Raw genomic sequence first — 23,343 nt, 5'->3', positions numbered from 1 at the left:
AGCAACCACGCAATTGAGGTGCCAAAGAGTTGCAGCCAAAGGGCAGATCTGTGTGCCCATACATGGTGTTACAGGCGAGCCCACACTGTTTCGTAGGAACAGTATTTTTGAGCGGTGCAAACCGCTCCTATAAGTGGCTGTGCGTGTGTCCGTAGCCTTTTTCCTCAGCGTTTTGCCATAGTAAAATGTGTGTGCGTAGCATCATGTTTGTCTAGTGATGTCATATGTCGTATGTCGCAAACCGCTTCTATAAGTGGCTGTGCATGTGTCCGTAGGTGGCTGTGCGTGTCGTGTGTCCGTATATATAGCCTAGCAAAATGTGTGTGTGTCCGTAGCTGTGCGTGTGTCTGTAGCCTTTTTCCTCAGCGTTTTGCCATAGTAAAATGTGTGTACGTAGCATCATGTGTGTCTAGTGATGTCATATGTCGTATGTCTGTGACCTTTTACCTCAGCGTTTTGCCATAGCAAAACGTGTGTGTGTAGCATAGCCTGTACATCCTAGACTCAAATCCTAGTCTGAAGATGTTATGCAAGCACGACCACCGCTCACTTCACATTGGGTGTGATTTTTTTAGTTTATAGTTAGATAGTGTGGTTGCTATGGGCAACACACTATTGCAGGGGTCAGCAACCTTTTTGAAATGAAGTGCCATGTTTTTATTTTGTAGATAGGCAGTGTGCCACGTCATTGTCAACATAGATTTTAATGACACCCCATCAAATATTCAGACATATTGTCAGGACATCAAACATATAATTTTCCAAATGTCTGTCTGTCTGTCTGTCTGTCTGTCTGTCTGTCTGTCTGTCTGTCTGTCTGTCTGTCTGTCTGTCTGTCTGTCTGTAACAGCGTTTCTCCTCAGTGGCTGGAGCAATTGATCTGAAATCGCATCACCATTAGCATATGAACACACCTAACATAACTGTGAAGCCCGTTTGTCACTTTCACAAATCGTATGCTGTATATTAGCATTTTTATGGTGTATCTACAATCTATTCTGCATCTAGCATGAGGCTTATCTATTCTGCATCTAGCATGAGGCAACATGTTTAACCAGCTCTCTCTCTGTGTGTGTGTGTGTGTGTGTGTGTGTGTGTGGGGGGGTGGGTGTGGGTGTGTGTGTGTGTGTGGGGCGCGCGGGGGTGTGTGGGGGGGGAGATTGTCTGGCCCTGTTACAGATGTTGTCCAAAAATCATGCAGATCGGTACACAGTATCTCTGTAGCCATTAAACGAAACGGGTATTTCTTACATTGATGCTCCTACATATTATCATGCAAGCACCAGTTAAAGTTACTTTCCACCCCTCATATACTGTGTGCACAGTGCACACCCCATAACCCACACACTGTACATCATTTCAGAGCTCATATCTTTGAACGGGTAAGGGATAGTTGATATAATGATCATTAGACTCAATTAGCAATAGCCCATATCTCCCCGACTCCCTCCGCATGTCAAAGTTCAGAATTTGAATCAATGTAGAATTATTATGCAAGATGTAATTTGTTGCAAATTAGGTGACTTCATTTAATTGACCTACAATATTTGATTTTAGATTCCTCTCTCTCACACTTTTGCCAGTGTGCCAGTGATCACCCTCCCCTGTGCCAAGGCTGCCTACCCCTGCACTATTTTATTCAGTCCAAGAAAGCTGTTTTTTTCTAAACATTTTGAGTGATGTTATCCAGGTTGTTTTAGTCTGCACAGAAAAGTTAAACTGTTGGTCAGGCAACCACACTTGCAATTTCCCAGATTAGTCCAGTCATTATATGAAAAAACCTAAAACAAATTGCAATAGTAGCAAACTCAACTGATTCTGTATCCTCATTATGTCCTTAGTGAGGGAAAAAAAGTCCCAAGAAATCCCATCAGGGGAAAGTTTTGAAAACGACCTAACTACCTTCACTTACTATATATACACTACACTATAAAGGATTATGACTCCAAAAAAATCTGCTTTAAGTGGGATGTGAGGGGTCAAACTAGGGGTTTTTAATTATTCTGAATCCATTGCAAGCATTTGTTTTGCATGAAAAACATTCCTTGGGCTAAAACGGACCCCAAAAGACTGTGAAAATTGATGACTCATCACTAAACCATCGTTTTGAGGGGCCATTTCTTGCCCAAGGAATGTTTTTCGTGCAAAACAAATGCTTGCAATGGATTCAGAATAATTAAAAACCCCTAGTTTGACCCCTCACATCCCACTTAAAGCAGATTATTTTGGGAGTCATTTTTTCCTTTATAGTGTAATGTATAGTAAGTGAAGGTAGGTAGGTTTCCCCTGATGGGATTCCTTGGGACCTTTTTTCTCTCACTAAGGACATATTGAGGATACAAAATCAGTTGAGTTTGCTACTATTGCAATTTGTTTTAGGTTTAGCCTAATTTTGGCCTAAAGTTACTGGACTAGATTTGCAACTTTCTAACCAGAAATATTGTTCCTACGAAACAGTGCTCGCATGTAACACCATGTATGGACACACATATCTACCCTTTGGCTGCTCCTCATTGGCTAAGGACCCTGCCTTTGTACTGTCGAGGAGAACTTGACTGATAGATAAATAATGAAGATAACATAACGTGAAAGCGAGCTCACAATTAGTGCAGTCCCACAGGGCAACACACTATAGAGGGTATGCGCGTGACATCACTGTTGCTGGAAGTTATGTGGGAACGCCTACTGAGTGACAAACAAATCATTTCTGCCATTGACAGCCCATACATGTCCCCTGTGTTTTTACTCATCCTGTTACATCCTGTGTAACTTTCAGCCAATAAGACATCACAATCTCCCCATATATACCTTGTTATCTTGTAACCCTTCAGCCAATAAGACATCACAATCTCCCCATATATACCTTGTTATCGTGGGCATAGGCGGGCCCTCTCATGGCCCTTATATACTGTATGACTCAATGTTATGACAGTACTCTTTAAATCAATGTTATGACAGTACTCTTTAAATCAATGTTATGACAGTACTCTTTAAATCAATGTTATGACAGTACTCTTTAAATCAATGTTATGACAGTACTCTTTAAATCAATGTTATGACAGTACTCTTTAAATCAATGTTATGACAGTACTCTTTAAATCAATGTTATGACAGTACTCTTTAAATCAATGTTATGACAGTACTCTTTAAATCAATGTTATGACAGTACTCTTTAAATCAATGTTATGACAGTACTCTTTAAATCAATGTTATGACAGTACTCTTTAAATCAATGTTATGACAGTACTCTTTAAATCAATGTTATGACAGTACTCTTTAAATCATGCCACTTGGATGATGACGAGGGCCACTATATTTCCACCTTCACTCCAGAGGGCCACATTGCTACGTTCTACTTTGTCATTCTAGTATCTTATACAAAAGAAGCAAAAATAGCAGATCTACAAGCTCAAAATGCATCGCGCTGCGATGCGTTTTGAGCATGTAGATCGGCTATTTTTGCTTCTTTTGAATTGGAATCCTGATTTTTTTTTTTTTTTTTTTGTTATTTTTGTAAATCTGAAATCTTAATTTTGATTTCATTTCAAACGCTTTTAGTTATATACTAATGTTAACTTCATGAACCTAAATACAAATACATTGGACATAAAAAAAAAAAAAAAAAAAGAAAAAAAAACATTTTAATACTACTATACAAGTCAATAAGCTACTAAAATAGACTGAAGGAATTAAAGCAGGTCACGTTTGGGATTGTAACAGCTGAAATCAATAATATATTAGTGTTCCGGTATTAACCCGTGGGCCGCATTAGGTCCACCAGTTGCCCATGTATGCTTTAAATTGATATATCAAGTCACACTTATTGATGGTGCATCACCACGACTGCTGGTCCCACATTTGCTGGTTTTTTTTCAAGGGTTTTCCCATTGGATGATGATGTCATCACCTGACTGATGACGTCACTGTGTGTTTCCCAATAGCCGAGGAGCCACAGGCCCGAAATTTGAGAGGACCTGTGATGTCATGACATACTTTTTATTTTTTCTATTAATTTGGTCAATGAGGTACACAGAATGAGAGGCCTGCTCTGCCGGAAACATTGCGAAAAAAGGTTATGGTCATTTGTATATTCACTGTCCCATCGACTTCAATATACAGCAAAAGACAATTATATATATATTAAAAAAAATAAAAACAGCTTTAAGTAGCTTATGGTGGGTCAAACCAGGGGTTCTTCATGATTCTGAATCCATTGCAAGCATTTGTTTTTGATGAAAAACGTTCCTTGGGCTAAAAACGGCACCAGAAAACTGAAAAGTGATGTAAGCTCACAAAGTGCCGCAATGCGAGCTTGTAGATATGCCACTTTTCCAAGCTTTCACAACACAAATCTTTCATGTGGATCCCTGGCCCACAAGAGTTTCAGATTTGGGGTCCTTTAGTTAATTCATTAATCAATCCTTAATTGGCCAAATGCACTATGAGATGGTTGCGACTGTAGGTCACTGTTTAGTATGAAAACCTCCAGCTCATGTCTGTCCGTCCGTCCTTCCGTCCGCCTGTCTGTCACACCTCTGAGAAAACACTGATGTTGCAAATGAATGGCCAAGACCGAATTAATTTACACTGACCTGTTCTGACATCAATGATGCAAATTAGTCTAGTAGCCAGAATGTGAACCCAGACATTTTGAGTACCCCAATGTTTTATGTTAGAAATGTTGAGTATGGGTCCCCAGCATGTAAAAACCACCGGATGCTAACTTGTATATGTTGGGCGATTTTCATAATCAGCCGCTAGAGTTGGTGTCCCATTAACTTTACATTACAGGAAAAATAAGCAAAAAATAATAATCTGCTTCAAGTAGCATATGAGGGGTCTAACTAGGGGTATTTCATGATTCTGAATCCATTGCAAGCATCCGTTTTGCATGAAAAACATTCCTTGGGCTAAAACGGACCCCAGAAACATGTGTAAAGTGATGACTCTGCACTTTTCATCACTAAACCAAGGCCGATTTTTCGCCAAGGAATGTTTTTCGTGCAAAACGGATGCTTGCAATGGATTCAGAATCATGAAATACCCCTAGTTAGACCCCTCATATGCTACTTAAAGCAGATTAATCTTTTGCTTATTTTTCCTGTAATGTAAAGTTAATGGGACACCAACTCTAGCGGCTGATTATGAAAATTGCCCAACATATACAAGTTAGCATCCGGTGGTTTTTATATGCTGGGGACCCATACTCAACATTTCTAACATAAAACTTTAGGGTACTCAAAATGTCCGGGTCTACAATGGGGCTCTATGGGCTGGCTAATAGACTAAATGTTCCATGCCAAACAATTTAAATCGTTGATTAAAATTAACTGTGACAATAAATGGTAAAAAATGTGATAGTGGTGACAAAGTCCTGCCAGTGACCACCAGGTTATGATGATGATAACAATAACAAAATGTCACCCTGTTAGCCGACACGACTCAAATGCTTATTTCTTCTTTCTTTTTGTCTTTACAGAACATGAAGTTGACAAGAATAAGTCATCTGTGCAGTGGAGATAACCCGGAAGTGGTGTTACGATGACGACCGGAGCGTCGTCGTGCATTACGGGGTCCACATACACACGGGTTGAATACAGCACTGCTCAATTGTCACTCAACTGTCACCCGGCAGTGATAGACACTAACCAATGGGACAGACCTAAACAGTGATATACACTAACCAATGGGACAGACCTAAACGCCGGTATAAGAACTGGCACTTTGTTGAGACTCCCATGAGCCTCTCAAGAGTCAAAGTTCAAAGGTACGGCAGGAATTGCATCTGTACAAAGCAGAGATCCACTCTTTACAAATCCTACTGTGTGGCCGCAGCCAGAGCAAGGAGGATGTGCCACTACAGAGCGAATAAGATGTATCCACTACACCCGAGGACGCCCTTAGAGATGGAGATCTGGAGATCTCTCTCCAACCGTGGATGCCCTTAGAGATGGAGATCTGGAGATCTCTCTCCAACCGTGGATTGGTCTGCGTGGGAGGAGGGGAGGATTCCTCCGTGCCGCCGGTCTGGTCTTCGGTGGTCCCGTGCCCGTTGACCGCCGGGGGTTTCCTCTGAACACGGCTCTTGGTAGGACCCCCCATTTAGGGCTGTCACAAGTCTGGACCCAAACTATGGAAATGCACATGGAAACCATCACGGTTGCCCTCCAAAATGTCTCACATCACCCACAACCCCCTTTCTCTATACAGAACTACCAGAAAGATGCAAGAGGAGATTTCACATCAGCATCGGCGACCTCAATGCCCAGAGTACATCATGGGGTTATGAGAACAACAACCAAGATGGAAGTGAAGTTGAAATAGGGCATAGGATCAAGCCCCCGGAACCTTGGGGGAGCCCTGAAGCGCCATGGAAATGTTGGCCGTTTTGAGGTACTGCAGTTGGGGCCAGAAACATGAACGAGCATCTAGGCTTCTTTGTATTGACTGCACGTTCATACCGGAAGTGCTTGTTCATGAATTGGAGCCCCAGCGCGTCCATGAACACAAACTATGGCGCAAAACGCGTCACATAGGCTCCACTACGTCACGTTTTACTACATGGATGTAGTAAAACAAGTGGACGGGCGGGGATATCTGGTGTCCTCTCTATTCTTCTTATAACTCTACGCATAGGATTGCCGCTTGTTGGCCTTTTTGATCTTGCAGAATTGCATGATGCCGTCTGGAAGAATACATTGTAAATACATACATACAGTGTACTTAGAAGACCTCAAGAATCATCCGGCCCTATGAATTCAACCCGTCATGCAATTTTAACAAATGGAAGACGGTCTTTTTTAAAAGTACATTATATTTAACGGTTAGCCCTCAGCTACCAGCCATTGCGCAACTGTGCAAGAGGCAGTTTAGTCATTTTAGGCTTCCATTGCTTTTGCGTTTGCACAACTGTACAAATGTATTCTAAATTTGTGTAGCTGAGGGAATTTAAGTGTTAGCCCTCACCAACCAGCCATTGCGCAACTGTGCAAGAGGCATTTTAGTCATTTTAGGCCTCCATTACATTGGCATCATATAAAAATATCAATATATCAATATCAATTAATGCTTTACTGGCATATATTAAACTTTGGTATGGGTGTTACATTGTGCAGTGAAGAAGCTTGGGTGGCTCTTTTGGGTCAAACAACAGCCTCTAGAGGCCCATGGGCTCTGTATCTCTACATTTGATGTTTAGCTGTAACCACAATCCTTGTGTTTGCAGTTGAAGTTCCCTGCATAGATGGCAGGTGCAGGTACCAGAGGGAGTGGGGAGTTCACATTGTCATGTCTTCAACAGATCGGCTTCCAGCACCTCCTTCTAACACCTCTTTCTAACCCCAACTCTTCTAACACCTTCTAACACCTCTTTCTAACACCACCACCTTCTAACACCACCTCCTAACACCACCTCTTTCCATGAGGTCTTAGTGGTGGTGGTGGAAGATGGTCTGTAGAAGACACATGACAATGTGAACTCACCACTCCCACTGGTACCTGCATTTGCCATCTATGCAGGGGACTTCAACTGCAAACACAAGGATTGGGGTTACAGCTAAACATCAAATGTAGAGATACAGAGCCCATGGGCCTCTAGCGGCTGTTGTTTGACCCAAAATAGCCCCCAAGCTTCTTCACTGCACAATGCAACACCCACACCAACCCAGACCTGGCCTATGCCGTGTGTCAGCAAAGGAAATAATTTGTGTAGCTGAGGTAATTTAACTGTTAGCCCTCACCTACCAGCCATTGCACAACTGTGTAAGCGGCATTTTAGTCATTTTAGGCCTACATTACTTAGTGAACAATGTTTTGCGGTTGTGCAACTGCGCAATTGCGTTAAAAATTTGTCTAGCTGAAGCTAAGGAAAGTGGTGCGTTGTGCAGCTTTTATTTGATATGAAAAGCAGCACAAATGTGTTGCTTTCTAGTTTGTTGGTGTTGATTGGGGTGGGGGGTATCCATGAGATTTCTCTTTCAGGAATCGATTTGCATGACGGGTTCATTCATAAGTGAGTCTTATCTGGAGTATGCAGTAAGATCCTGTCATCTTTCAAACCTGTAATCAAATCCAATTTGACTCCTGCAATGTCATTTGGCACAACAGACCTTGGACTGGCTTTATGTTAAACCTCAAATCGCAAATAATATCAAACAATGCTTTACTGGCATATATTCCTCTCTGGTCATAGATCCCAACTGCTTTGCATCGTAAGCCATTAGATGACTAGAACTCAAAGTCGAAGAAGAACCATCTTTGGAAGCTGTCAGTGAATACGCTTGACCCCTGAATGACCAACTGCTACATGACAACATCTGCACACTACAATACAGGCATCCGGAGGTGCTCTACGTGGTGGGTGGTGACTACAACCACGTTGATTTAAAGGTCACTTTGCTGAGGTCAGCAGGTTAAAGTTCCGACACGGGGAAATAATATTCTTGGTTGTGTACACAAACAGGAAGGAGGCATATTAAGCTGTCTCCCGCCCCAAGCTTGGCGCCTCTGACCATATTTCAATCATGTTGGTCCATGTCTATCGCCCAGTGGTACTGTGCAGGCAGCCTACACAGAAGACCATCACCGTATGGCCCAGTGGGGCTGACTCTATGCTCCAAGACTGTTTTGAGCGCACTGAATGGAACATCTTCAGAGAAGCACCGACATCACAGTCTGGTGGTGTGGACCTGGATGAGTACACGTCTGCTGTCTTAGGCTATATTAGCAAGTGTGTTGATTATGTCACCGTCACCAAGGATATTACAATTCATCCCAACCAGAAACCCTGGCTGAATGCTGAAGTCTGCTCACTCCTGAAAGCCCTCCCAAATGTCTCACATCACCTGCAACCCACTTTCTGTACACAGAACTACCAGAAAGATGCAAGAGGAGATTTCACATCAGCATCGGCGACTTCAATGCCAATAGTACATCATGGGGTTATGAGAACAACAACCAAGATGGAAGTGAAGTTGAAATAGGGCATAGGATCAAGCCCCCGGAACCTTGGGGGAGCCCTGAAGCGCCATGGAAATGTTGGCCGTTTTGAGGTACTGCAGTTGGGGCCAGAAACATGAACGAGCGTCTCTTTGTATTGACTGCACGTTCATACCGGAAGTGCTTGTTCATGAATTGGAGCCCCAGCGCGTCCATGAACACAAACTATGGCGCAAAACGCGTCACATAGGCTCCACTACGTCACGTTTTACTACATGGATGAATGGGTGAAAACGCCTCATGCGCTGGGTGAGCAACTCAATGCAAGTGGACGGGCGGGGATATCTGGTGTCCTCTCTATTCTTATTATAACTCTATGCATAGGATTGCCGCTTGTTGGCCTTTTTGATCTTGCAGAATTGCATGACGCCGTCTGGAAGAATACATTGTACATACATACATACAGTGTACTTAGAAGACCTCAAGAATCATCCGGCCCTATGAATTCAACCCGTCATGCAATTTTAACAAATGGAAGACGGTCTTTTTTAAAAGTACATTATATTTAACGGTTAGCCCTCAGCTACCAGCCATTGCGCAACTGTGCAAGAGGCAGTTTAGTCATTTTAGGCTTCCATTGCTTTTGCGTTTGCTCAACTGTGCAAATGTATTCTAAATTTGTGTAGCTGAGGGAATTTAAGTGTTAGCCCTCACCTACCAGCCATTGCGCAACTGTGCAAGAGGCATTTTTGTCATTTTAGGCCTCCATTACATTGGCATCATATAAAAATATCAATATATCAATATCAATTAATGCTTTACTGGCATATATTACGCTTTGGTATGGGTGTTACATTGTGCAGTGAAGAAGCTTGGGTGGCTCTTTTGGGTCAAACAACAGCCTCTAGAGGCCCATGGGCTCTGTACCTCTACATTTGATGTTTAGCTGTAACAACAATCCTTGTGTTTGCAGTTGAAGTTCCCTGCATAGATGGCTGGTGTAGGTACCAGAGGGAGTGGTGAGTTCACATTGTCATGTGTCTTCAACAGATCGGCTTCCAGCACCTCCTTCTAACACCTCTTTCTAACTCCACCTCCTTCTAACACCTCTTTCTAACACCACCTCCTTCTAACACCACCTCCTAACACCACCTCTTTCCATGAGGTCTTAGTGGTGGTGGTGGAAGATGGTCTGTAGAAGACACATGACAATGTGAACTCACCACTCCCACTGGTACCTGCATTTGCCATCTATGCAGGGGACTTCAACTGCAAACACAAGGATTGGGGTTACAGCTAAACATCAAATGTAGAGATACAGAGCCCATGGGCCTCTAGCGGCTGTTGTTTGACCCAAAAGAGCCCCCAAGCTTCTTCACTGCACAATGCAACACCCATACCAACCCAGACCTGGCCTATGCCGTGTGTCAGCAAAGGAAATAATTTGTGTAGCTGAGGTAATTTAACTGTTAGCCCTCACCTACCAGCCATTGCGCAACTGTGTAAGCGGCATTTTAGTCATTTTAGGCCTACATTACTTAGTGAACAATGTTTTGCGGTTGTGCAACTGCGCAATTGCGTTAAAAATTTGTCTAGCTGAAGCTAAGGAAAGCGGTGCGTTGTGCAGCTTTTATTTGATATGAAAAGCAGCACAAATGTGTTGCTTTCTAGTTTGTTGGTGTTGATTGGGGTGGGGGGTATCCATGAGATTTCTCTTTCAGGAATCGATTTGCATGACGGGTTCATTCATAAGTGAGTCTTATCTGGAGTATGCAGTAAGATCCTGTCATCTTTCAAACCTGTAATCAAATCCAATTTGACTCCTGCAATGTCATTTGGCACAACAGACCTTGGACTGGCTTTATGTTAAACCTCAAATCGCAAATAATATCAAACAATGCTTTACTGGCATATATTCCTCTCTGGTCATAGATCCCAACTGCTTTGCATCGTAAGCCATTAGATGACTAGAACTCAAAGTCGAAGAAGAACCATCTTTGGAAGCTGTCAGTGAATACGCTTGACCCCTGAATGACCAACTGCTACATGACAACATCTGCACACTACAATACAGGCATCCGGAGGTGCTCTACGTGGTGGGTGGTGACTACAACCACGTTGATTTAAAGGTCACTTTGCTGAGGTCAGCAGGTTAAAGTTCCGACACGGGGAAATAATATTCTTGGTTGTGTACACAAACAGGAAGGAGGCATATTAAGCTGTCTCCCGCCCCAAGCTTGGCGCCTCTGACCATATTTCAATCATCTTGGTCCATGTCTATCGCCCAGTGGTACTGTCCAGGCAGCCTACACAGAAGACCATCACCGTATGGCCCAGTGGGGCTGACTCTATGCTCCAAGACTGTTTTGAGCGCACTGAATGGAACATCTTCAGAGAAGCACCGACATCACAGTCTGGTGGTGTGGACCTGGAGGAGTACAAGTCTGCTGTCTTAGGCTATATTAGCAAGTGTGTTGATTATGTCACCGTCACCAAGGATATTACAATTCATCCCAACCAGAAACCCTGGCTGAATGCTGAAGTCTGCTCACTCCTGAAAGCCCTCCCAAATGTCTCACATCACCTGCAACCCACTTTCTGTACACAGAACTACCAGAAAGATGCAAGAGGAGATTTCACATCAGCATCGGCGACTTCAATGCCAATAGTACATCATGGGGTTATGAGAACAACTACCAAGATGGAGGTGAAGTTGAAGAAGGGCAGAGGATGGCCGCTTGTTTGCCTTTTGTTCTTGCAAAATTGCACGGCGCAGACTGGAAGAATACATTGTACATACAGTGTACTTAGAAGACCTCAAGAATCATCCAGCCCTATGAATTCAGCCCACCATGCAATTTGAACAAATGGAAGACAGGTCTTTTTTAAAAGTACATTATATTTAACGGTTAGCCCTCAGCTACCAGCCATTGCGCAACTGTGCAAGAGGCATTTTAGTCATTTTAGGCCTCCATTACATTGGCATCATATAAAAATATCAATATATCAATATCAATTAATGCTTTACTGGCATATATTACGCTTTGGTATGGGTGTTACATTGTGCAGTGAAGAAGCTTGGGTGGCTCTTTTGGGTCAAACAACAGCATCTAGAGGCCCATGGGCTCTGTATCTCTACATTTGATGTTTAGCTGTAACCACAATCCTTGTGTTTGCAGTTGAAGTTCCCTGCATAGATGGCAGGTGCAGGTACCAGAGGGAGTGGGGAGTTCACATTGTCATGTCTTCAACAGATCGGCTTCCAGCACCTCCTTCTAACACCTCTTTCTAACCCCAACTCTTCTAACACCTTCTAACACCTCTTTCTAACACCACCTCCTTCTAACCCCTCTTTTTAACACCACCTTCTAACACCACCTACTAACACCACCTCTTTCCATGAGGTCTTAGTGGTGGTGGTGGAAGATGGTCTGTAGAAGACACATGACAATGTGAACTCACCACTCCCACTGGTACCTGCATTTGCCATCTATGCAGGGGACTTCAACTGCAAACACAAGGATTGGGGTTACAGCTAAACATCAAATGTAGAGATACAGAGCCCATGGGCCTCTAGCGGCTGTTGTTTGACCCAAAAGAGCCCCCAAGCTCCTTCACTGCACAATGCAACACCCATACCAATCCAGACCTGGCCTATGCCGTGTGTCAGCAAAGGAAATAATTTGTGTAGCTGAGGTAATTTAACTGTTAGCCCTCACCTACCAGCCATTGCACAACTGTGTAAGCGGCATTTTAGTCATTTTAGGCCTACATTACTTAGTGAACAATGATTTGCGGTTGTGCAACTGCACAATTGCGTTCAAAATTTGTCTAGCTGAAGCTAAGGAAAGCGGTGCGTTGTGCAGCTTTTATTTGATATGAAAAGCAGCACAAATGTGTTGCTTTCTAGTTGTTTGCTGGTGTTGATTGGGGTGGGGGGTATCCATGAGATTTCTCTTTCAGGAATCAATTTGCATGACGGGTTCGTTATGAGTCTTATCTGGAGTATGCAGTAAGATCCTGTCATCTTTCAAACCTGTAATCAAATCCAATTTGACTCCTGCAATGTCATTTGGCACAACAGACCTTGGACTGGCTTTATGTTAAACCTCAAATCGCAAATAATATCAAACAATGCTTTACTGGCATATATTCCTCTCTGGTCAGAGATCCCAACTGCTTTGCATCGTAAGCCATAAAATGACTAGAACTCAAAGTCGAAGAACCATCTGTGGAAGCTGTCAGCGAAAACGTTTGACCCCTGAATGACCTACTGGAATGACAATGGCCATAGATATCTGACAGAGACGGTATGGGTCAACTGTTCTCAGCAAACCAAACTTCAAGCTTGAGGAAGTCTGTACTCAAACTATGGAAGTGCACTTGGAAACCATCAAGGTTGCCCTCCTAAATGTTTCACATCACCTGCAACCCCCTTTCTGTACACAGAACTACCAGAAAGATGCAAGAGGAAATTTCACATCAGCATCGTTGACTTCAATGCCCAGAGTACATCATGAGGTTATGAGAACAACAACCAAGGTGGAGGTCAAGTTGAAGTAGGGCATAGGATTTCCACTTGTTTGCCTTTTTGATCTTGCAGAATTGCACGGCACCGTCTGGAAGAATACATTGTACATACAGTGTACAAAGAAGACCTCAAGAATCATCCGGCCCTATGAATTCAGCCCACCATGCAATTTGAACAAATGGAAGACGGGTCTTTTTTAAAAGTACATTATATTTAACGGTTAGCCCTCAGCTACTAGCCATTGCGCAACTGTGCAAGAGGCAGTTTAGTCATTTTAGGCTTCCATTGCTTTTGCGTTTGCACAACTCTGCAAATGTATTCTAAATTTGTGTAGCTGAGGGAATTTAAGTGTTAGCCCTCACCTACCAGCCATTGCGCAACTGTGCAAGAGGCATTTTAGTCATTTTAGGCCTCCATTACATTGGCATCATATAAAAATATCAATATATCAATATCAATTAATGCTTTACTGGCATATATTAAACTTTGGTATGGGTGTTACATTGTGCAGTGAAGAAGCTTGGGTGGCTATTTTGGGTCAAACAACAGCCTCTAGAGGCCCATGGGCTCTGTATCTCTACATTTGATGTTTAGCTGTAACCACAATCCTTGTGTTTGCAGTTGAAGTTCCCTGCATAGATGGCAGGTGCAGGTACCAGAGGGAGTGGGGAGTTCACATTGTCATGTCTTCAACAGATCGGCTTCCAGCACCTCCTTCTAACACCTCTTTCTAACCCCAACTCTTCTAACACCTTCTAACACCTCTTTCTAACACCACCTCCTTCTAACCCCTCTTTCTAACACCACCTTCTAACACCACCTCCTAACACCACCTCTTTCCATGAGGTCTTAGTGGTGGTGGTGGAAGATGGTCTGTAGAAGACACATGACAATGTGAACTCACCACTCCCACTGGTACCTGCATTTGCCATCTATGCAGGGGACTTCAACTGCAAACACAAGGATTGGGGTTACAGCTAAACATCAAATGTAGAGATACAGAGCCCATGGGCCTCTAGCGGCTGTTGTTTGACCCAAAAGAGCCCCCAAGCTTCTTCACTGCACAATGCAACACCCATACCAACCCAGACCTGGCCTATGCCGTGTGTCAGCAAAGGAAATAATTTGTGTAGCTGAGGTAATTTAACTGTTAGCCCTCACCTACCAGCCATTGCACAACTGTGTAAGCGGCATTTTAGTCATTTTAGGCCTACATTACTTAGTGAACAATGATTTGCGGTTGTGCAACTGCACAATTGCGTTCAAAATTTGTCTAGCTGAAGCTAAGGAAAGCGGTGCGTTGTGCAGCTTTTATTTGATATGAAAAGCAGCACAAATGTGTTGCTTTCTAGTTGTTTGCTGGTGTTGATTGGGGTGGGGGGTATCCATGAGATTTCTCTTTCAGGAATCAATTTGCATGACGGGTTCATTCATAAGTGAGTCTTATCTGGAGTATGCAGTAAGATCCTGTCATCTTTCAAACCTGTAATCAAATCCAATTTGACTCCTGCAATGTCATTTGGCACAACAGACCTTGGACTGGCTTTATGTTAAACCTCAAATCGCAAATAATATCAAACAATGCTTTACTGGCATATATTCCTCTCTGGTCAGAGATCCCAACTGCTTTGCATCGTAAGCCATAAGATGACTAGAACTCAAAGTCGAAGAACCATCTGTGGAAGCTGTCAGCGAAAACGTTTGACCCCTGAATGACCTACTGGAATGACAATGGCCATAGATATCTGACAGAGACGGTATGGGTCAACTGTTCTCAGCAAACCAAACTTCAAGCTTGAGGAAGTCTGTACTCAAACTATGGAAGTGCACTTGGAAACCATCAAGGTTGCCCTCCTAAATGTTTCACATCACCTGCAACCCCCTTTCTGTACACAGAACTACCAGAAAGATGCAAGAGGAAATTTCACATCAGCATCGTTGACTTCAATGCCCAGAGAACAACAACCAAGGTGGAGGTCAAGTTGAAGTAGGGCATAGGATTTCCGCTTGTTTGCCTTTTTGATCTTGCAGAATTGCACGGCACCGTCTGGAAGAATACATTGTACATACAGTGTACAAAGAAGACCTCAAGAATCATCCGGCCCTATGAATTCAGCCCACCATGCAATTTGAACAAATGGAAGACGGGTCTTTTTTAAAAGTACATTATATTTAACGGTTAGCCCTCAGCTACCAGCCCTGCGCAACTGTGCAAGAGGCAGTTTAGTCACTTTAGGCTTCCATTATTTGTGTGAAACTCTTTTGCGTTTGCGCAACTGTGCGAATGCATTCTAAATTTGTGTAGCTGAGGTAATTATTAGTAACTATTAGTCCACACCTACCAGCCATTGCTGGTGTTTCACATCACCCGCAACCCCCTTTCTGTACACAGAACTACCAGAAAGATGCAAGAGGAAATTTCACATCAGCATCGTTGACTTCAATGCCCAGAGTACATCATGGGGTTATGAGAACGACAACCAAGATGGAGGTGAAGTTAGATCCCTACTGTTTTGCATCGTAAGCCATGAGATGACTAGAACTCAAAGTCGAAGAAGAACCAAGAAGAACCATCTTCATTCCAAAACCTGTAATCTTAAATCCCACATGTCAAAAAGGTTGACACTGTAATCAACAACTCTCTCTGAACCAAAACTGGCTGCCTGAAGCCTACTCCTGTGTCCTACCTGCCAGTCCTTGCAGGAATTGCCCCGGCCCGCCTCAGACGAGAGGACGCTACCCTCAAGCTGGCAAGGAAAGCCCAGATACACAACTGGCATATCCTGCACAACACTACAGTGGATACAAAGCCTCCAAACAGACTCAAGTCCTGCCACCTTTACAACAATGCAGCACAAGAGCTGCTTCGCTCCATCCTGGAAGACTTGTCCACAAGTGCATGGCTGGCGGGATCCTGGAAGCAGGTTTAGAAGTCTGCTGGGCCCTCCCGTATTCACCACTACATCTTGGATCCGGGAGCAGGCGTTGAAGGAGAGGACCTCCCACACCAGTAATGGACTCTATTGAACTGCCTGCGCACTGGAGTCGGCTGCTTCAAATCAGCTGTGAAGAAGTGGGGCTTGGCAGTGGGGCTTGTAGCGAGCCTGAGCAGTCTGCAAAGCACATAATTAACACCTGCCCCTTGTACAGACCACCTTCTGAGGCCGGCCTCTTCCAAGTGGGACCAGAGACAAGGGCGTGGCTACACAATACTGAGTTGGACATTTGAGGATGATACACGAAAGAAGAAGAGAAGCTTAAATCGCAAATAATATCGAACAATGCTTTACTGGCATATATTACTCTTTGGTATGGGTGTTACATTGTAGCTAGAAGCTTGGGGGCTCTTTTGGTTCAAACAACAGCCTCCAGAGGCCCATGGGCTCTGTTTCTCTACATTTGATGTTTAGCTGTAACCCCAATCCTTGTGTTAACGGTTGAAGTTCCCTGCATAGATGGCAGGTGCAGGTACCAGAGGGAGTGGGGAGTTCACATTGGCATGTGTATTCTCCAGATCAGCTTCCACCACCTCTTTCTAACACCTCTTTCTAACCCCAAATCTTCTAACACCTCCTTCGAACACCTCTTTCTAACACCACCTCCTTCTAACCCCTCTTTCGAACCACTCTTTCTAACACCACCTCCTAACACCAACTCCTAACACCACCTCTTTCCATGAGGTCTTAGTGGTTGTGGTGGAAGCTGATCTGTAGAAAACGCATGACAATGTGAACTCGCCACTCTCACTAGTACCTGCACCTGCCATCTATGCAGGGCACTTCAACTGCTAACACAAGGATTGGGGTTACAGCTAAACATCAAATGTAGAGATACAGAGCCCATGGGCCTCTAGAGGCTGTTGTTTGACCCAAAAGAGCCACCCAAGCTTCTTCACTGCACAATGTAACACCCACACCAACCCAGACCTGGCATATGCCGTCAGCAAAGGGAATATGTTGGCATCTCAGATAATTAATCTGACTGTGCATCAAGAAGACTGATGCCTTCTCACCTGAGCTGGCCAAATTGACCTGACAAGTGCAAATTGAATTGAATTGAAGATGACCTGGCTTTATGTTAACCTCAAATCACAAATAATATTAAACAATAATTTGCTATCATGTATTCCTCTTTGGCCATAGATCCCTACTGCTTTGAATCGTAAGCCATGCCATGACTAAAACTCAAAGTCAAAGAAGAACCACCTGTGGAAGCTGTCAGCGAATACGTTTGACCCCCTGACTGACCTACTGGCTTTATGTTAATCTCAAATCGCAAATAATATCAAACAATGCTTTACTGGCATATATTCCTCTTTGGCCATGGATCCCTACTGCTTTGACCCCATGGCCATAAACCTCAAGGTTGAGCAAGTCTGGAAGAATACATTGCACATACAGTGGACTTAGAAGACCTCAAGAGTCATCCGGCCTTATGAATTCAGTCCCCCATGCATTTTGAACAAATTATTCATTTATTTTCTTTCTTTTTTTGCATTTTGCGTGAAGAAGGGCCGGTTGGGAATAGCTGGCATCTCTCCCCCACACATCAGAAGAATGCATATGCTCAAGATGAAGGAAGAACACAGGAGAGGGATATTATACACGCCTTGCATTACCAGGTAGCCCCCCCACGCAGGCTCAGTTTTATGCAGACAGTCCTGCCCTCCAGACAATCAAAGAAGAAGCAAGGGCCAACATCTGGGAAGATGAATGGCAAGTCAAAGACACACAAGCTCCTGAATGGTTGGACAGGGGAATCACCCCAACAGAAAGCCTCACTATAGTGGCCACAACCTTGGCTGGACAGTCTGGAAGTCACTTAATAGACGTGTGAACAAGGGAGGTGCAACGCATGAAAGTCTGGAACTACACAACATGACACGTGCAGCAGTGGATCAGTGCACACAAGGTCCCACCTACTGGAAAATGCAGTCCAGAATACCTGGCAGAACCTACCCCATCAGCTGTGGCTTGTGCCTAATATTGACAGCACGTCATCTGCGATTGCTACAGACTTGAAGAAGAAGCCAGTCATGGATCTGGACTGTTCACAAAAGGAGAGATGGGGTAGAGTCACACCGATGAAACCTGATGCAACCTTTGTGCAGGACTTAAGTTGATTGTTTTCATGATGAAGGTTGTTTGTGTGTCATTCTGTAATGATCATTTGACATGAGATGCTCAACTCCACCTCTGAGGACATCTCCAGAGATGCATGATTGGCAGCAGCTTGGAAGCAGGAGTGGGAGCCAGCCGGCAATGGACCACACTGAACCGCCTACGAACTGGGGTCGGTCGCTTTAAAACATCAATGAAGAAGTGGGGCCTGGCGGAGAGTGCGGCATGCGAGTGCGGTGACCTGCCCCTTACACAACCACGCTCGGAAGCAAGCCTCATCAACCTAGGACCCGAGATGCGGGCATGGCTACGCAACACAGAGTTGGACCTCTGACGTTACGCAAAAGAAGATTGAATAGATAATGCTGTTATTTTGTTTTCTCTACATTTGCTGATGTTTGGCTGAAATTGGCATTGTCATGTGTCTTCTACAGATCACCTTCCACCACCACCTTCTAACACCTCTTTCTAACACCACCTCCTTCTAACACCTCTTTCTAACACCACCTTCTAACACCACCCCCTAACACCTCCTAACTCTAACACCACCTTCTAACACCACCTCCCAACTCCTCTTTCCATGAGGTCTTAGAAGGAGGTGGATGAAGATGGTCTGTAGAAGACGCATGACAATGTGAACTTGCCACTCCCACTGGTACCTGCACCTGCCATCTATGCAGGGGACTTCAACTGCCAACACAAGGATTTGTGTTTCAGCCAAACATCAGCAAATGTAGAGACACAGAGCCAATGGGCTTCTAGAGGCTGTTTGACCCAAAAGAGCCCCCAAGCTTCTTCACTGCACGATGTAACACCCATACCAACCCAGAAGGAAATACGTCATTACCTCAAAAAATCCATCTGACTCTGCACCAAGAGGACTGATGCCTTCTAAGTCCATTAATATCCTGAGCTGATTCCAACGTCCACCTCTCCTGCAGGAACCAGAGAGCTGTTGGCCAAATAGACCTGACAAGCTCAAATTGAAGATGACCACGAGGTGAGACAATAGGCCTACCTACATACATGTTGCACATGCAGCTGATGACGGATGTTATGAGCAAGCTCATCAACCATTACTCCAGTTGGTGCCTGTTGAGAGCTGTGTCTACTTCTACAATGTTGCAGAATCATGGAGATGTTCAGACAGATCCCAGTTTTCAAAAGACAACTCTGATGGAGTAAAGATGTGACCAGTCAGCCCTGAAGAAATGCTCTTACACTGACTGTTTGACTCAAGTTCGAAAAGAGGAAGTCATGCGACGAGTCATCCATTGATAGGGCTTGGTCTAATAATACAAGATGGAGTATTGAGAGTTGGAGACCGTCTCCATGCATATGCCATGCCAACATGGAAAGCATCCAGCTATCATTCCGAAAGACTTGCACATCACAATGCTGATTCTGCAAGGAGAAGATCAGACTTTAGGTAAGGAACTAACTATATGCTCTCACAACTGTGTCAGAGATATATGTCCCCCTCAGCAAACTCTGTAGTGAGGAGGTTTCCGGCAACCAGGATGTATTATCTGGAGAATAATCAAAGGCAAGGCACTAGGATTGAAAATGGCAAACATACCTCAAGACACATTATTACCTGCATGTCACCGTTCACAAACATGGAGGTGGACTATTTTGGACCGTTAGATGTGAAGCAGCGTCGCGGTACTGTGAAAGGGTGCAGAGTTCTTTTCACATGCATCTCGGCCAGAGCAGGACATCTGGAAGTAGTGCACACATTGCACACTGATTCTTCTGTGCAGACGAGGTAAAACTCGTCAAACTAATTGAAGGTGGCCGAGTGTGAGCTGCGAGAAACCCTTCATCAGTGGAACCAGCGGAAGATCCGGGACACACTCATGATGCAAAAAGCAATACAGTGGCTGTTCAATCTTCCTGCCAGGTCTCACTGTGTTCAATCCACCTGCCAGGTCTCACTGTGTTCAATCCACCTGCCAGGTCTCACTTTGGAGGGATCTGGGAGAGACAGATTTGTTCTGAGAGGAAAATAATAGTATGTTCTGAAGGAGCAAACCGTCGACAATGAACGTTTATGAACATCATTTTGCGTAGTGGAATCAATATTAAATGACAGACCACTTACCAAGTCATCAGATGATCCAACAGATCTTGAGCCATTGACTTCTAACAACTATTGCTAATGAAGGAACAGACAGTCACGCCACTTGGAATGTTCACGAAGGATGCGCGCTAAAGTTGGAACCAAGTGAAGTGTCTTGCTGACTAGTTTTGGAAGAGACAGAGTAGTCACACAGATGATACCTGATGCAAAGGGGCGTGTCAGATGTGTGCAGGATAATACAAAGACAAACCACGCTGGAAAGCTCCTTTGACAAGCTGTGCCTCATCTGTGAGACAGCCGCTTAAGTTAATTGTTTTTATTGTCTGTCTCATGCACCTTCCTTGAAATCTCATGTACATGAATGTTTGGATGGATATGTGTAAATATGTATCTTATTGTAACCATGTTGTATACATATCTATATTTATATCATCAGTTTCACGATGTCTCGCCAGATTTTGTCTTGTTTTGTCACCCCTCCCCATGTGTTCTGTCCTGTGTCGCCCCCTCCCCTGTGTGTCCCCCACTCTCGGCCTGAACCTTGTCGTGGTGAGTGGGCTTTAAACCAAGACAGGCCATTTAAACGACAACATACAATATGAGATGGTGTTGCTGTACCTTGGACCACTGATCTGCTGTAACACAAGGAATATCAGAATAACCATAGCATGAAATATTTAACTTTAAGCATCCAATGCATTTCCAATCGGAAATAAGTCTGGAGAGTGAGGAAGAGCGACCTGTTGGGTAGATCTTTATGCCCATACATGGTGTTCCATACATGGTATTCAATGCGAGCCCACACTGTTTTTTTATTATTATTATTTTGTATTATTATATATCTAACTTTAAAAAAATCTATCTATTGGTCGTGATTACCCGTGAACTTGTGATGTCAACACTGACAACAACCAACCACCTCCAATAGAACCACAGCATGCATGGGCACGACAAGTACCTACTGTACCGCAGACAGAGTGCAGAAGCCAGGCAAGTACAGAGCAGATCGTCCACCGATTGGTTGTAATATCGCCATGACCACCAACCACCAAGCTGACTGCCCCTTCGAGCTATGGGATAAGACTCACTGTCACTGACCAACCAACCAACCAACTACACTGTCTGTGTTCACTTCTTCAAACTTTAAGCGGTTCGTAGCCTGCAGCAGTTAGTTTGTTTGTTTGTTGTGAATTTTTGTTACCTTGGATTATCTACCCGAGTATTATTCCAGTCAAACATGCAGACACCACCAGCACTGTCTGTACAACAGCAACGTGAGACAGGGTTTAGATAAAACTGGGCTTGTTTACCTTTATCAACATCATGTAAGGAATATTATCAGAATAATGTCAAATCTGGGAATACATTCCTTACCATTTAATTTCTTCATCAATGGGTGTATCTTTACTATACAGTTAACAAACCTGCTTTAAGTAGCATGTGAGGGGTCAAACTATGGGTTTTCATGATTCTGAATGCTTGCAATGGGACAATAAAGCAGATTTTATTCATTTATTGTCCTGTATAGTAAACGTAATGATACTCAAGCAGCTGTCACAGATTACATTTCAATCTTTGTGAGATGTGTTTCTAGACTCCTTTAACGCATTGGTGAAGACATTTATTTTAAGGAATTTAAATCAGTTGGAGGGGCTTAAGTGCACAATTGCTGGGAGGCCAGTGAGGGGAGAGTGACAGTAGTGGAGTTTTGATATGACAGATGTCTGGATGAGGAGCTGGGCTGCCTCCTGGGTGAGGAAGGGTCTGATCCTACAGATGTTATAGATGAGGTATACTGATGAAGTAATGGTAATAAAACAATATTTAATATGATCTGAACTCACTCAGAACGAGCTGCTCGTTGTTCTCAGGTTGACCAAGGCGACTGAACTCTCCATTGTTGTTGATGATAGAAGATCTGTGTCTGACTGTGAACCAAGGAAGACATGAGTATACATGAGAGGTTAATACAAATTGCGGACTTATGATTGTAGTTGCCACTTCCCTGTCTTATACTGTATTTTGCGATCACTAGGCTGTAAGTGCGTGTGTGTGTGTGTGTGTGTGTGTGCGTGTGCGTGCGCGTGTTTATTTGTGTCAGTTGTTAAGGGACTTTCACATCCACTTACTTTTAGAACATAAACGTATGTTTCCTCTCCGTCGGTACAGATATAGCGCAGCAAACACAACGACCACAAGAAGTACAGAACAACCAACTGCAACTGCAACAATTTGCCCTAGGAAGAAAAGAAAATACATATATATTTTGGTTAGATGTATCTTGATGCGTTTGTAGGCAGTTTAGTTACCCGTAGTTTGTGTAAAACAAACAGATTATCAATTGATAGAATTTGCATTCGGTACCGTGTTAAACCCTTTGAATCTGAATCTGCTCATATACTGTAGAAATGTGACTTAGAAAAGACAAAAGAGACAAATGGAACCAAATGGACCCTTACAGGTCTGTAACTGTGAGAGTGTACAAATGGAACCAAATGGACCCTTAATTCTGAGAGTGTACAAATGGAACCAAATGGACCCTTACAGGACTATAATTCTGAGAGTGTACAAATGGAACCAAATGGACCCTTTATGGGTCTGTAACTCTGAGAGTGTAGAAATGGAACCAAATGGACCCTTACATGTCTGTAACAGAGTAGGGTCCATTTGGA

General features: G+C 43.7%; 1 protein-coding gene across 1 annotated transcript in view; it reads right to left on the bottom strand.

Annotated features, from left to right (window-relative positions):
* LOC308301724 (IGF-like family receptor 1) overlaps nt 1-23,343 on the bottom strand; it is a 40,220-nt gene that overhangs the window by 6,403 nt on the left and 10,474 nt on the right. The window contains exons 5-6 of the mRNA XM_080745803.1: nt 22,801-22,908; nt 22,516-22,599 (exon numbers count right to left, since the gene is read on the bottom strand). Coding sequence (XP_080601929.1) covers nt 22,516-22,599; nt 22,801-22,908 — 192 coding nt within the window. The remainder of the gene's footprint in view (nt 1-22,515; nt 22,600-22,800; nt 22,909-23,343) is intronic.

This window comes from Nannobrachium achirus (genome assembly GCF_963921795.1).
Source record: "Nannobrachium achirus genome assembly, chromosome: 2".
NCBI classification, from domain to species: Eukaryota; Metazoa; Chordata; class Actinopteri; order Myctophiformes; family Myctophidae; genus Nannobrachium; species Nannobrachium achirus.
The sequence above is the reverse complement of the archived record's forward strand: the minus strand, read 5'-3'. Positions and strand labels throughout refer to the sequence as shown.